The following is a 14,479-nucleotide window of genomic DNA, read 5'->3' on the forward strand; positions in this document are numbered from 1 at the left end:
GGCTGTCTTTGCCATGCTCTGCTGGGCAGTGGCTGCGTGCCTGGGGCACTGGCTTTAGAGATAATCCAGTATGAACCCTGGGGACCACGCTTACCACCTCCACGCTCCCGTCGCCTCACCATGGAGAAGACTTCACGAGCTTGGGGAGGGACCCCCAAAATCCAATTCTGGGCAATAGATGCTCTGCTTCTCAGGGGAGCACAGGCCAGCTTGCCTTGACTGAGGTAACTAAAACAGAACCAGAAGTCTTGTTTTGATGCCATGTCGAAAGCCAAGATCTTTCAAGCCATTGCTTCTCAGCCACCAAGTTTGCTCATCATTATTTGTGTTCCAATGTCGTGTTTTAGATTCCAGCCTGGGAATTGGTGCTTTTTTTTCTCAGCATTCATTGTTCCACCAGGGAAAAATAAACTAAATCTGGCTCAGATGGGGCAGAAATTCCTCTTCCCGATGATGGATGGGATGTGCAGATCCCGGAAGCCCACGGCCTTGGGGTGGTGCTTTTGGGGTGATGTTGTGCCCACCAGGCTGATTGTCCCCATGTGGGTGATGGCACAGAGGCCACTGTCCCCCTCATCTCGCCCAGGAAGGTGAGCATCCTACTGAGTGCCACGCTCTGCTTGTCTTCTGCAGGTGCTGATGTGCCGGGGAGCAGCGGTGGGGAGAGCCATAGATTGTAAGTGTGCTGGTGCCTTTGGGTCCGTCATCGGGACAGGGAGGTGGTGTCTCAGTTCCCATTTGCACCAACTGTGATGAAGACTGGATGCTTCAGTGATTAAACTGGGTGCAGGACAGGATTGGGACCCTGACACCTGTGGTTCCACCTTGCAACCTGGTGGGTTTGGACAAGAGTTGAGACCCTCCTGTCGTGGGATCAGGGCTTACAAAGGGTCATGGAGAGGGTTACTGGGAAAAAACCTTCGCCGACTCAGCCAAGGGGTGAGGCCAGCTCCTGAACTGGGGATGAGGGGCATAGTCCCTGCGTCTGTGTAGGGTTGTGGTATATGGCCCAGGGGCTGCTCTGTTCCCAGCCTGCATGGAACAGCACAAAACAATCCACCTGACATGGAGTGCACCACCCTCAGGAGCTGGTAGTGGTGGTGGGCTGGGATCTGCATCCTGCCCTGGTGTCAGCGTTTGGGCATCCTCAGGTGCACACCCTGGAGAGGTTTGCAGGTTGGGAAGCAGAGAGGTCCCTCCTGCAGAGTTTGGGAGCAGGAAGCACAGCCCTCATGGCCCAGCTGTTGCTGTCACTGAGTGGCAGTTCTCACTTGTGGCACCAATCCAGCACTGTGACACAGGGCAGCAGGCAGCCAGCACCGAACCCAGACCCCAGGCATTGTCCCCATAGTGGGGCCCATCTGGCGGATCCCACAAGGGTTGGGATTGCTCAGGCGCAGCCCAACACTGCAGCAAGGAGCCAGCTAGTGGTGAAAACCATCTTAGCAGATAATCAAATCCCAACGTGCTCAGAGATACAGACACAGGCACCAGGGAGGAGCTAGCAAAGCTCCAGCCTGGCCCTAGTAGCCACCAGGACTGCAAACAGGGGCTGGTTCCATCCGCTCATCCCCAGCTTCATTCAGCATCTCTGGCTCTGGCTCTAGGAGGGTTCACGCAGCTGACCCCCATCCCACCTGACCTTGTGCATGCACCCACGTTTGCTCCTGTTTGCACAGGGCCTAAAGGAGGTGGGGACCCGGTGTGGTGTCCCTGAGCAGCAGTTGGACGTCCCTGAGCTGAGCATGCCTGAGCCGACGTCGCACAGCACGGAAAAGAAGCGAGAGAAAAGTGCAGAGAAGGTGGGAGCAAAGGGCAGCGCCACGGTGCCTGCAGGTAGGAGTGCATGGAAAATCCTCATCAACCCCAACACTGCCCCACTGTCCCATGTCCCCAGGCAGCCCACGGGCACCATCTGGTGATGGGTTGGGGATGGAACCCCCCATTTCTGCACTATGAACCCCACGGGACTTGATGCAACCCTTGTGAGGCTGCACAGGGGGTGTCAGGGTCCACCTCTGGTAATTCTGAGTTCCTTTGGGTTCCCAGTCCCCAAGAGCCTTCCTGTGAAAGCAAAAGTGGAGCCCCACAGCCTGGACCCCACGGAGGAGCCACTCATCTGGGAAGGGCTCACCCTCAACAAGTGCATCCTGGTGGCCTCCATCGTCGCCCTGCTCAGCGTCAGCTTCCAGGTGCTCCAAGGTGAGCGCTGTCCCTGTGCTGCCAGGACGGCTGCACCTCAACATTGCCACCTCCACCCCCTGCCCTCTTTCCCCTCTTCTCTTCCAGCTCCACCATGCCCCAGGGACGGTGTCAGCAGTGGCAAGCAAGAGCCCCCAGCAGCTCCCATCCATGGTGAGTTCAGAGCTGGGTGGGTTCCACAAGGGGCTGCTGGGGTTTTAGGGTTAGGGGTAGGGTAGGGCTTGGGTTGTGGCTCATTGCTCTCCATCCCCAGAGGTCATTATCCCCAAGGAGGAGGTCCCAGAGGTGGTGGCTCCACAGCCCGTCCCGCCTGAGAGCAGCATACCGGAGGATGACGATGGTGACGATGACGGTGACGATGATGACGAAGCAGACAGCAACCTGGTATGGGGCTGAAGGTGGGGGGACAGCATCCTCTGGTGCAGAGGAGATCATGGGCCCTGGAGGTGTTAAAGAACCATGGAGATGTGGCACTTGGGGTCATGGTCAGTGGGCATGGTGGGTGTAGGCAGGGGTCAGGTTTGGGGATCTGAGAGGTCTTTTCCAACCGGAATGGCTCTGTGGTCCTCCATGGGAGGGATGGAGAGGGCATGAAGTGTGTGACACCGCTATCTCCCAGGCCGAGCCCTGGATCTTCAAGAAGTGGTTTGGCCGCTCGGAGCCAGGACATGAGGAAGAGCCTGGAGAAGAGGAGGAAGAGCCCACAGAGAAACCTCAGGAGCCAACAGCCAAAGTGGAGCTGAGGAAGGTCCAGGAGAAACCACGGGGCCCAGAGAAGAAAGAGGAGAAGACCCGAGGTCCGGAGAAGGAGGAGAAAACCCGAGGCCCAGAGAAGGAGGAGAGAAAGGAGGAGAAGGAGGAAGAGAAGAAGGAGGAGAAGGAAGAGAAGAAAGAAAAGAAGGAGGAGAAGAAGGAAGAAAAGAAAGAAGAGAAGAAGGAAAAGAAGGAGGAGGAGAAGGAGGAGGAGGAGAAGGAGGAAGAGGAGAAGGAAGAGAAGAAGGAGGAGAGACCGCGTGGCCCAAAGAAGGAGGAGAGACCCAAGGAGGGCCGCGCAGCCCCAGCTGAGAGGAGCAGCCGTCGGGAGCCGCGTCCCAAGGACAGGAGTCCTGAGGAGAAGCCCCCCAGAGCCCCCCGGGCGCACAGAGAGCCCGAGCAGCAGCAACACAAGAGGAGACGCCGTGAGGGGAAGGAGAGCCGGCGGGAGAAGGATGAGCAGCGCAGGGATGGAAGCAAGGGCAGAGCGGGCAGAGCCGAGCGGCAGGAGAGCAGCCGGAGGAACTGGGGGCTGCCACGGGGCGAGCAGCGGGGCAGGAGGGCCGGGGAGCCATCGGGGAGGGACAGGGCGCGAGAGGGCCGGCGGCGTGACTGAAGGCTGCGAGGGACCGACTGGGCCCGGCCCCACGGATACACGGCCACCATCTGTCTGCTGGACCCCCCTGCTGCCACCACGCCTTCAGCCTTTGTCCCCATAGCCAGGGTGGCTGCAAGCAAAGTGGGGACACTGGGGTCCTGCTGTACCCATGGGACATTGGGACCTGCTGTGCCAATGGAGACATTGGGGTCCTGCTCTGCTGATGGGGACACTGGGATCTGCTGTGCCCATGGGGACAAAGGGGCACTGCTGTGCTGATGGGGACACTGGGGTCTGCTGTGCCCATTGAGACACTGGGGTCCTGCTCTGATGATGGGATTCATCTGTGCCCACGAGTGACTGATCCTGCTGTTCCCATGGTGACACTGCGTTCTGCTTTGCCAACGGGGACGTTGGGGTCCTGCCATGCCTGTGGGGACATTGGCCACCCAGCCCAGCATGAGCCTCTGTGGGGACTCTAGGACTCCCCAGGATGAAGGCAGCCCATAGGGAGCATGGAAATGAGCTCTGCTCCCCCTGGGCTTCGTGCCACCCTCCATCCCCAGCTGCAGCAGCAGCTCATTGTCTCCCATGCTGACACCTAAGGAGCAAGGATGCACTCCTGGCAAACACAGGGGTCTGCAGCCCTGGTAGCTCTTTAATTCAGTGAATGATTTTATTGAAAAAACAAATCAAAGAGAGAAGTGCATTCTGGGTGAAGGAAGCCAGGCTGCCCTCGGAGCGTGGACACGTGGCCCCAGTGCAGGGGGCCCAAAGCTTCAGAACCAGAGCTCAGGTCCTGCCCCGCAGAGCTGCTTTTAGGGAGAAAGCACACGAGCATCACCACACAGTGCTGCAGCAACTGCAGGAGACTCCGACTGCAGCGGGTTTCAGTATTCGCTAAACCAGTAGTGGTTAAAACAAACCGATGTTCATTTTTAAGAAGGTATTAAATGTCTTAAAATATATATATATATATACCATGTTTCTGGATACGTTTGTGTGTTGTGAAGAGAGAACGCACAGCAAAGACAGAGGGGGTGGGGGGCTGTGCCCCTGTCACAGGGGCTCAGCCTGGTGGTGGGGTTCCATGGAGCTCAGCTGGGAGCTGGCACAGGGCAGCCGGGCTCTGTCTGCTGATGTCATTAACACTATTAATGTTAAGACATGTCATGGGATCTGCCGTGCTCTGGGGAGCGGTGACAGCGTGGAGCAGCACAGCAGCACCCAGCAGCAAGCCCAGCACCGCAGCCATTGCCATGGCCAAGTGTGGGGACGGGACCCCATGGAACAGCAGAGTGGAACCGGGGGTTTTGCCCCCAAGGGCTCAGGGATGGGCGCAGCCATGGGTCACTGTAGGGCAGCACAACCCCACAGAACAAAAACAGAACCAGAGCAACACTAGGAGGCAAACCAGGAGGAAGAGGCGCTCGGAGGGATGCTCCCATCCCAGCCAGGAGCACCGCACGAGGGCTGCAGGTGGGAACCTCTACCGACAGCCGCACTCCTCCGCCACCATGTTGGGGAACTTGCGCACCTCCAACCCGTCGGCCGAGACGCTGATGATGAGCTGGTCCGAGTAACGGACGGGCACGCAGCATGGAGCGCGCTGCAGCGGCGAGCCCCGCTCCTGCATGCCCAGCAGCAGCACGGTGTGCGAGTGGTAGCCGGGCACGCGGGTGGAGAGGGGCAGCTTGCAGGGCCCCTCGCAGTTGTTGGCCGCGTAGACGGTGGGCATGACGATGAAGTTGCGGTCGCGCAGGTCGATGGTCAGCTCCTGCAGCCGGCAGTGCGCCTGGTGCCGCGCGCTGCGGTTTTGCCGCAGGACTTTCCTCCTCTCCTGCCAACGCGCCCGCACCGTTTGCAGCGCCTTCAGCAGCAGCAATGCGTGCAGCTTCCCCGAACCTGGGGGCTGCCCGCCCGCAGCCGGCCCTGCAGGTTGGTAGCAGAAGCTCAGGAGGTGCTGGAAGAGCCCTGTGTTGGCTTGGAATTCCGGGATGTCCCTCAGCTCATGGATCACAGCCTGCAGTTTGCCCATCAGCAGCTGCAGCACCGTCCCCTCGGGCTGCCAGTCCCCAAAATGCTGCTCCAGCCCCACGCCGCCTTCCTGGGGGAAAAGCAGCACCGAGGGCTCCTCTGACTGCACCAGGCGCTCCAGGGCGGCCGTCTCCGACAGGTTGAGCAGTTGGTGCGGGAGCGTCTCCATCATCTGGAAGTCCAACCAGTGCTGGGAGCTGGGCTGGGTGGGCGGCTCGCTGCGGGGGCTCAGCACCCGGCGGATGAAGAGGGTCAGCACACCCAGGAACTGCCCGCTGTCCCCTGCCGTTGGGGATGTGGTGTTGGCTGGGATGGCAGTGGTGGAGGGTGGCAGCCCTGCGGTGCCAGGATGGGGTGGGCTGTGGGGAGAACACAGAACGCAGTGGTGTAAAGGACTGGGGCACAGCACTCCAAACCACCTTGGTGTGCCATGCATCTTCCCAACCAGGGTCCAAGGGACGGGACAAGGGGGACTACAGTGCCCTTTTCCCCTTTCCCCTCATGGTTTTCCACGCACAGACCTGAGCTGTGGGTAGGGAGCCACATCCACCATCCCACTGGCAGAGAGATAGGAGGAAGGAGCTGCAGCATCATTCTCAGGTGTTGACCCAGCCAGCAGGAGCAGCACCGGCGTCATCCTGGTGAAACACTTCTCATCGGAGCCAAAGAGGAGCTGCTGGGTCTCCATGAGGGACAGAGGGGCACCTGGAGATGGGGACACAGTGGGGACAGTGCTGCAGGACCCCCCCAGTCCCTCATCACTGCCAGGTCCCCAGCACTCAGCCATCAGCACCACTGTTCCCGTGGGCTGTCCCCAAACCTACCTCCATCCCCGCGTTGCCTGATGGTCAGGGACACCTGGAAGCTCAGCTCCTTGCTGCTGCTGGTCACAGCAGCCACCGAGGCTCTGAGGAGCAGGTACTGGGTATCCCTAGTGAAGCAAAGGCTCTGTGGGGAGCAAAAGGCACAAGAGCCCCTGAGATCCCGCAGGAGGCATCACGGGGGTCAGCAAGACCCCTCTACAGACCAGTCCCTGTTTCCCAAGCACCCAGGCACTGATCCAGCCCAAGGTATGGAGTTAGGAGGCTCTCGAACTGGTCTCAGGCTGGGGAGAACAGGGAGGGAAGGGAGCAGGGCATGGGGGCAGCTGTGCCCCCCCAGAGCATGGGATGAGCACCTCCAGTTTGGGCTGAGCACCCCTCGGTGTTGTTCCTTTGTCCCTGGCAGCAGCTTGGGGACAGGGTAACAGCACCATCTTCAGGAACTGCTCTGCCCGGACTGCCCCAGTGGGAGAGAGGGTGTGGGAAAAGTACTGGGATGGGGTGGGGAAGACAAAGGGAGAGGATGGGATAGAGAGACCTTTGGGAGGGGGTGGGGAGGGAAGGGAAAGGGAAGGGAGGGGAGGGAAGGGAAGGGAAGGGAAGGGAAGGGAAGGGAAGGGAAGGGAAGGAAAGGGAAGGGGATGAGCAAACCTCTAGAAGGAAATGGGAAAGATGCTGGAAAGGAATAGGATGGGATAAGTGCTGGAAGGGGATGGGGAGGGAAGGAGATGGGAAGCTGCTGGGCAAGCAGAGCCAAGGTCCCCTCTCTCCCCCTGCCTCCCAAGGTCACCCACCTGCTCCTGTGTCAGCCCCATGCCCTCCACCAGCAGCTCCTGGCGGCCCTCAGCCCCTCTCCCTGTGGGGCTGCCCGGGTAGAACAGCAGCAGAGCGACCTGCAGCTCTCCCAGCACCTGCCCCACCTCCACATGGAACGGCAGCCTGAACCAGAGCCTGGCCTGTGCTTCCCATTTCACTGCAAAGAGAGAACAGGGTGGGTGAAGCATGCAGCCGTAACAGTGCAAAGGGAGAGGAAGGCGCTCAGGGGCTGAGCACTGCTCCTCACATCACTCAGAGCAGTGGCAAACTATGAGTGCTTCAGGTGATGGAGGGCAGCACGGTCCATTTGGTGGGGAATCCCCGAGCACCACTGTTGTTTTTTTTCCCAGTTGGATAGAATAGAATGAAACTTCAATGACTGGGACAGTAAGGGAGAAATGCTGCTGCTCCAGAACCAAACTGAGCAGTGCAGAACCGGCTGATTTTGCGGCGCTGGTTGTTCATTGCACGCAGGCTCTCAGTGCTATGAAAGCTTCTGACACACATACATGAGGAGAGGATCTATTGGACAGCTTTATCTTAAAGCAAACCCAACCTGCAAATCCAACTCTTCACCCACACCTCCATCTCAGGCCCATCGATAGCACTGGCCTTCCCCACACCACGACCCTCCAGCTCCTACCTTCCTCCAGATGCAGGACAAGGAATCTCTGCAGCCCCGTCCCCGGCCCTGCCAGGTGCTCCTGGAGCTGCTGCAGCGCTCGGAGCACACTTTGTGCATCTCCACCCGGGCACAGCCCAAAGGTCTCGGGGCTGCAGTGCTTCCAGCCGGCGCGCAGCACCTTGATGAAGGTGCTTTCGTAGCGGGTGAGGACCCCCACCACCTCGACGTGGGATGGGTGGACCTCACTGCGGTCCATCTTCAGGCGGCACACGGGGCCCTCCAGCCCCCCCAGGGGCCAGGGCTGCAAGCTGGAGCCGTCGGCCTGTGTGCAGCTTGCTGCAGACTCAGGGAGGAGGCGAGAAGCCGCAGCCATCTTCAGTCTCACCGCCGAGCCGGGTCGCGCTCTGCTCACATTTTCCTTCTTTGCTCCAAGTTCCACCTCCTCTGAGAGGCTCTGCCCCAGCACAGCTTCTGCTCCATGGCTCCCTTTTCTCGGCAGAGCTGCGGAGCGGAGCAGCAGCAGCACCAGGTATGGAAGCAGCACCCCGAGAATCGCCTTCATCCTCCTTGTTCCACTGCACCCAGAGCAGCCGCCGAGCCGCCCGATGCACCTCTGTGTGCAGCAGGACCCACGGCTCCCTTTTAAAAGCAGTGGCCTTGAGTGGCCAAGGCACAACACACCTCCCCTGCGAAACACGGCTGCTGCCCCGCTGCAAAGGAGGGAGGGCCGGGTCAGAGGAACTTTTCTGTTCTATTTTTGGGTTTAGCATCCAGTATTGGAAACTGAAGAAAAGAAAGAAGAGAAAAAAAAATAATAATAATAACAAAACTGTAAAGCTGTTTCCCTTTGGTTGTAGGGATGCGTGTCCTTGAGTTGTTTTGAGAGGAGGGTGGAATCGGGGCCGGAGGTTTCGCAGGGATTGGCGCACACCATCCCCATCAGCAGCAACACTGGGAGGAGCAGGCTGTGCACACCTGGGGGAGAGGGTGAAGATAAGGGGGAGACATTTGGGAAAAGGAAATGCCCGAAGCTCCCTCCACTGGGCGCCTCCCCCTCAGAGCACAGAGGCTGTGCACGCCTCCAGCCTCACAAAGCGTGCAGAACAGCACCTAACAGGTGCCAATGTACGCATGCAAGGCCCCCAAGCACGAGCAGAGCCTTGTTCTGTGTTCCCAGGACTCGTGCAGGGTGAAGCTCAGCATACAGCCCCAGCACACAGACCCAAAGGGCTCCCAAACACGGCCTGCATGCAGGAGGCTCAGCCCAGTTGTTTCAGGCACGGAGGCCCCATGTTGGGCATCAACAGCCCAGAGAGCAGCAGGGAGGGAGGATTTTTTTTTCTGTGCTGCCACTGAAAGCTCACCCCGTGCTTTTCAAGGGCTCTTGAGAAGCGGCATGAAGTGATTCCCTTCAAAGAGAAAGCAGATTTCTGTGCTTGGCTGCCATCCGAGCTGCTGTACGGAGCTCAGTGCTGGGAGGAAAACCAAGGTTTGTGAGCGCAGCACGAGGGAGGCTCTGACTGTGAATGCAATCGAGCAGGAAGACAGAGAACTGCACACGTAGGGCACTGTGCTCCCCATCATTCTGCCAAAAACACGAGTCCCTTCTGCGTGCCCACGGCCAGCCAACTTGGTTAAAGGACTTTAGCTGAATAGCAACTGATTCATTGGTCATTATGGGATACATGTGAGGTCAGGATGGGGAAACGCAGCTCTGGCAGCTGACTGAGGCGTCAGGGGAGCTCCTATCTTCTGTGTCCTCTTTGGATCATTTTGCTAACATAACCAGGTGGGGAATGCTTGACATGCTGAAGGACAAAATAAAGCGACCACGCAACAAGATTTCAACCAATTACAAGGGAAGAAAGAGAGAAAGCAAAAGTGAAAACCTTTTAATGGATCTACAGGATCTAGTCAAAATCACTGGCATACAAAACAAGACTATTTTACCCCAATCAGTTGTGACCTGCATATAAAAAGCTATGAGCCAGATGAGTCCGGTGGGATGGAGAGGCTTCAGTTGGAGGGAGGCGGAGGGGGAATAGTGCCCGGCCCCTCCGTGGGGAGGGGGGGTCTCATCATGGGTGGCAGAGGAGCAGGGGGAGGGACGCCGGGCGCCGGTGGCAGCTGAGGTGGCACTGGAGGAGGCGGCACTGGTCCAGAGGGTGGCATGGGGGGCAAAGTCATCCCTCCCGGAGGAGGTGGAGGCATCGAGTCTGGCAGAGGGGGCCTGGGGGGCAATCCGTTCATCAGCGGAGGTGGAGGAGGCCGCTTCACGGTCGGAGGGCCAGGAGGAAGGTTGGGGGGAGCTGGGGGCTTCTCCATTTTGAAGTGGAATTGAAGGAAGAACTGGGGAGAGGGAGAAGAGCGAAGAGAAGGAAACCATCAGCTCTCAGGACAACTTTGTGCCATCACACGTCAGCGACTTTAGCGCCAAAGCCCAAATGGATGCGACTCCACTGCCTTTTCCCCCAGGCTCTGCCCTCCCCCCCTCCCCCTTCAACCCTTAAGATGCTGCCACGCTCCAGCTACCTGTTTGGTTTCCCTGTTCCAGTGGGTCCAAAACTTTCCCTCCGCTTTGTCGATTTCTCTGCTTGGCACCTGCAACAAAGAAGAACAGGGAGCTATTATTAGCAGCACCAGATGAGCTCCGTGGCCCTTTCTAGCACCACAGCCCGCCAGATAAGCAGTTATTCCAGGCCTTTGTGAGATGCGCTCGTCTCGGATGTTATTAGATAGAGGTGGGGGCAGCAAAGAATTGAGTTACTTCCCTATCGGTCAAGGACAGGCAGAAAAAACCCCTCTCAACATCTGCACAAAGGCTGAGAGCAGAGCCCAGGAGGATCCTTTCTGCGCCAGACACTGAGAATTCAACGGCTCCCAAAGCTCAACGCAGAGCCTGGTTTTCATGCCAGAGTCCTCCAGTAATTCTCAGCAGAGTTTAACAACTTCCAGCCACGTCTTCCTGACCTTCCTTTCCAGGCCATTAACCCCAAAAAAGGCTAGAACAGAGCAAGTCTGTGACGGCCATCGCTGGGAACCAATGTCCTGGAAAATATGGGAGCTCTCTCTGTCATCAGTCAGCCCCAAACGTTACCTTGAAGGCGATGGTTTCGTAGGGCTCTGCTGCCATCAGGAGGTACTGCCAGCGCCGATCAGGGGGCTCAATCCGTTGCTCGTACGCCGACATGAACCGATGGCGAGGCATGATGCTTTCTGCAATCTCTGGGTAATCGATCTGCGGGGGGATTATGGCAGATTTACAATGCCCCCCCTTATGCACTCCTCCCTCATGCAGGAGGAACCCCTCAGCTACGGAAGAACAGCTGAAGAAGAGAAGCTCCCAACTGAAAGCTTGCTGGTGCCAAAGAAAACAGCTCAACAATCACGATCATGGATTCTTCCATTTAGCTGACACAGTCATCAGCAGCAGAGTAGCAAGATAAGCCCTTTTTGTTTCTATTTTATTATTACCTCATGAGTCTTGCAAAGAACTGCTCATTTAGCCAAGCTTTTACTTGGATAACCCAGAAACCAAGAATTTGACCTTACCTGGAAGAGAAGGCTCTGCTGGCCTGTCTCTGGATCTCTCTGTTTGGTCACTGTAAAGAAAAGAAGAAAGCTTAGTACATGACATAAAGGTCAGCACAATATTCCTTCTGCCCTAGGAAGCTCCAAACAACAAAATATGACAGGACTTTATTTCCCATTTATCAAATAAAATGCCACAATGTCTTCAAGCGAAGTTCCTGTGGGTGTCTGCTGAAATGCAGCTGCTGTGGGGCACAGACACTGACACACTGTGCACTGCAGAGCACAGCTGGGAGATAAAGCAGCCGTGCCTTGTAGTGAAGGCCAAAATCAAACAGCGAGGAGTTCAGAGAGAAAAAACTGAGCAATACATCCAGTGGGTGACTTGTGAGCAATAGTGAGAGATGGCAGAGCACAGCAGAAGGAAAAGAGAGACTGAAGCGACGCCATCATCTCCCATTTGACCACTGTGAGAGCTGACAGACTGAGCCCTACTGATCTATTATTAAAATGGCTCCCACTTGACTGTCAGCAAAAGAGACACATCCCATGGGCAATTCAAACAATAAAGGACATCAGGAGACAAGCCCATATCTTATTTATGGACAGCTCTGCTAAAAAAGCTGATGAACAATTCATGCCCACAGCTCTGCACTTCAAGCAAGCTCCAGCAGCCACAGGGCATCTGCTGCCACAGGCCCTGCTGACAAACCTTTGTAACCCGGCCGTCCAATTTTCACAAACTTCTTCACTTCCACTTTGACTTTTTCTGGTGCAGGTTGGGCAGGGGCTTCCTTTGCTTCCTTGGCAGCTCGACGGGCCCTGGATTCATTGGAAATGTGCAACGTTAAACAGTTACCAGCACTCGGCTCCCAAGGGTGGCTGAAAGGCAGCTGCATCAGCATGGCAGCGTTCTGCACTTCACAGGGAGCACAATGGGAAACTGCTGCTCCTCCTCCAGCACCACGGGAGGCCAGTTTTCTGCAGGCCTTGCCCTGACTGCAGGCTGTCACCTCCACCATCTCACCCACCTCTAAGAGTGGTGCCCACCTCCACAGATGACTTCTTAGAAGTCAGAAAGGAAATTAATTCCACAAGCCAGATGACTACAGCAGAGCAAACCTGCATTCTTAGACTAAAGCTTATGAACTTTTCTCAAGCTGTATTCACAAAGAAGCTTCCTTTACAGCTAGATTTAATCTCCTTTAAAACTCTTTTGCTCCCTTCCCTCAGAAATGCCATAACTGGCTTTGAACTGGAGCTTGTCAGCACTGCTGTTCAGAGCACAGCTAGTTCACACCTGCTGGTGAGTGCCTAGGAAACAGATAGAGACGAAGATCATTCAAGCCCAGCGTGCTGCTACATGATGGAGGTCAGGTTTTGTAGGTGCTCACAATCTAATTTTGAAGTGCCTAAGTAATGGAGAATAACTACAGTGGAGAACAACTTACAGATTGGTCTGATGCTTCTTCCCCTGGGTGTGTGCTAAGTAACTTCCCTGGGGGGAGAAGAAAGAAAGTCAGACGAAGACTGAGCTGTTCCTGAACAGAAAGATATTTGTTATGGATGAGAGGTGACATCTCACACTGACAAAGGTATTTTAATCCTCAGAGCACAGCGGAATTGAACTCAAAAATTGCAGATTGCTCACAACTGCTGAACTGTCAGAAACTTGTCATGCTTAACATCCACAGCCTCTGCTCCCCCCATCACCCCTCCAGCAATCAGCCAACGAGAACAGCTTCGGTTCCAGCACTTGGAGCTGGCATTATTCTAAAATATCTGTTGCCATGGAGATCAAGACAGACAGCTGCTCAACTCACCTCATTGTTATGGAGCGTCAGGCAAAGCTTGCATTCATAAGAACCCAAGTGATTTTTCATAAAATAGGGATCCTAGGAAGAGAATGTTAAGAAGTTACATGCAAAACCCGTGTTGGAATAACTGAACAACCAAAATTCTAAAGCAGATCCGTGCTGCAAGAACTGAGTTCACAGTTATTGACACAACACTGCTTTAGGAATACAGAGAAAAGAAACAAGAACAGTTTTGATCACTGGTAACACCGTACCCAACTGCAGCAAAATAAGAACCAGTGTCAAGAAGACTGAATGTAACACAACAGAAGCCTGGTGCTGGCGTCCCTCTGCTTGGCCCTTCCACAAGTTGCTCGACTCCCTCATCAGTAGGAACAGAAGTATTTATTGCACTCCACAGATCCCCACTAAACCTCTCACCCACCACTGAGGTGCAGCCCTGACCTCAGCCAACACAGCCTGCAGGACTGGGGCTCACCTTGTTGATGTCGATGGTCTCCAAAGCCAGCTGCCGAAGCCTTTCCCTGCGGTCTCGGTTGCTTTCTGAGGCTGAAGCTACGCCTCCACTCCCCGTTTTACCCCCAGGACGGTGCTGAAAATCCATGGTGGGGATTTCTGGGCTTCGGCGACTTCAGGGGAAAAAAAAATAAAAGTCTGGAAAGATGAAGAAAAGACACATGAGTGACAACAGCTCCCTGAGCTGGGCCTCACATGGAGCCCCGCCGTGAGGACACAGCCCAGGCACGGCAAGCACTCCCTGAGTGTTCCCCAGGTGCTGCCCTGACCCAGTGAGCAGGAACAAAACGACTCAAAGCTGGAATGAGCTCCTGGAGACACCCCTCGACCTCCTCAGCCCCACAAAGAGGGCGATGGATTCCGTCCCAGCTGCTCACCAGGGCGCAGTGAGGCTCAGTGAGAGCCACAGCTCCCCCCCCACAGGAGCCCCCATTCCCCCACTAAAGGCCTGAGCCCCATTGCCACAATTCCCTCATTGAGAGCTGCAGCCCCCGCAGCCCCTGAGCAGGATCTGAGCCAGCTCTCAACACCTCCTTCCCCCAGCGAGGCCCACAGCCCCCCGCAGACCCCTCATTACCTCAGCAAGGGACAGAGCCACCCCTAACCCACCCCTGTCCTCTCACACAGGGTCACAGACCCCCCAGTCGCAAGCAGGTCGGTCACACCTCAAACACCCCCCATCCCCTCTAAACACCCACATTCCCTGAGCGAGCACCAAAGCCCACCTCGAAGCCCCCTCATCCCTCACAGCCCCCCACGAACA

At 56.5% G+C, this 14,479-nt stretch overlaps 3 protein-coding genes across 3 annotated transcripts in view; 1 reads left to right on the forward strand and 2 right to left on the reverse strand.

Moving 5' to 3' along the window:
* Positions 1 to 1,242: 1,242 nt before the first annotated feature.
* Positions 1,243 to 3,571, forward strand: LOC122169627 (cilia- and flagella-associated protein 251-like). Its single transcript, XM_042835934.1, has 5 exons — positions 1,243 to 1,836; positions 2,050 to 2,202; positions 2,290 to 2,355; positions 2,456 to 2,586; positions 2,822 to 3,571. Exons 1-5 carry the CDS (start codon positions 1,650 to 1,652, stop codon positions 3,569 to 3,571), a joined length of 1,287 nt encoding a protein of 428 aa, XP_042691868.1. The 5' UTR covers positions 1,243 to 1,649.
* Positions 3,572 to 4,885: 1,314 nt separating this feature from the next.
* Positions 4,886 to 8,414, reverse strand: AMH (anti-Mullerian hormone). Its single transcript, XM_042835997.1, has 5 exons — positions 7,871 to 8,414; positions 7,206 to 7,384; positions 6,415 to 6,538; positions 6,112 to 6,295; positions 4,886 to 5,949 (listed from the first exon to the last, which is right to left on the reverse strand). The coding sequence occupies exons 1-5, from the start codon at positions 8,412 to 8,414 to the stop codon at positions 5,043 to 5,045; spliced, it is 1,938 nt and encodes a 645-aa protein (XP_042691931.1). The 3' UTR covers positions 4,886 to 5,042.
* Positions 8,415 to 9,723: 1,309 nt separating this feature from the next.
* SF3A2 (splicing factor 3a subunit 2) overlaps positions 9,724 to 14,479 on the reverse strand; it is a 5,125-nt gene continuing 369 nt past the window's right edge. The window contains exons 2-9 of the mRNA XM_042836000.1: positions 13,679 to 13,854; positions 13,207 to 13,278; positions 12,835 to 12,881; positions 12,096 to 12,205; positions 11,405 to 11,454; positions 10,950 to 11,090; positions 10,385 to 10,453; positions 9,724 to 10,201 (exon numbers count right to left, since the gene is read on the reverse strand). Of these exons, the coding sequence (XP_042691934.1) occupies positions 9,869 to 10,201; positions 10,385 to 10,453; positions 10,950 to 11,090; positions 11,405 to 11,454; positions 12,096 to 12,205; positions 12,835 to 12,881; positions 13,207 to 13,278; positions 13,679 to 13,804 (948 nt within the window). The 5' untranslated portion in view covers positions 13,805 to 13,854 and the 3' untranslated portion in view covers positions 9,724 to 9,868. The remainder of the gene's footprint in view (positions 10,202 to 10,384; positions 10,454 to 10,949; positions 11,091 to 11,404; positions 11,455 to 12,095; positions 12,206 to 12,834; positions 12,882 to 13,206; positions 13,279 to 13,678; positions 13,855 to 14,479) is intronic.

Source organism: Centrocercus urophasianus, unplaced genomic scaffold (genome assembly GCF_019232065.1).
Source record: "Centrocercus urophasianus isolate 14NV4802_14NV808 unplaced genomic scaffold, USGS_Curo_1.0 seq_56, whole genome shotgun sequence".
Lineage (NCBI taxonomy): Eukaryota > Metazoa > Chordata > Aves > Galliformes > Phasianidae > Centrocercus > Centrocercus urophasianus.

Bases quoted from the DNA above. Each gene is read 5' to 3' on its own strand.
- AMH (XM_042835997.1), bottom strand. From the start codon at position 8,414: ATGAAGGCGATTCTCGGGGTGCTGCTTCCATACCTGGTGCTGCTGCTG. The intron at 7,385-7,870 runs GTAGGAGCTGGA...CTCTCTTTGCAG, and splicing joins TGTCCTGCATCTGGAGGAAG to TGAAATGGGAAGCACAGGCC. The intron at 5,950-6,111 runs GTCTGTGCGTGG...TTCTCCCCACAG, and splicing joins GCTCCCTACCCACAGCTCAG to CCCACCCCATCCTGGCACCG.
- LOC122169627 (XM_042835934.1), top strand. From the start codon at position 1,650: ATGCACCCACGTTTGCTCCTGTTTGCACAGGGCCTAAAGGAGGTGGGG. The intron at 1,837-2,049 runs GTAGGAGTGCAT...TTGGGTTCCCAG, and splicing joins CAGCGCCACGGTGCCTGCAG to TCCCCAAGAGCCTTCCTGTG. The intron at 2,356-2,455 runs GTGAGTTCAGAG...CTCCATCCCCAG, and splicing joins CCCAGCAGCTCCCATCCATG to AGGTCATTATCCCCAAGGAG.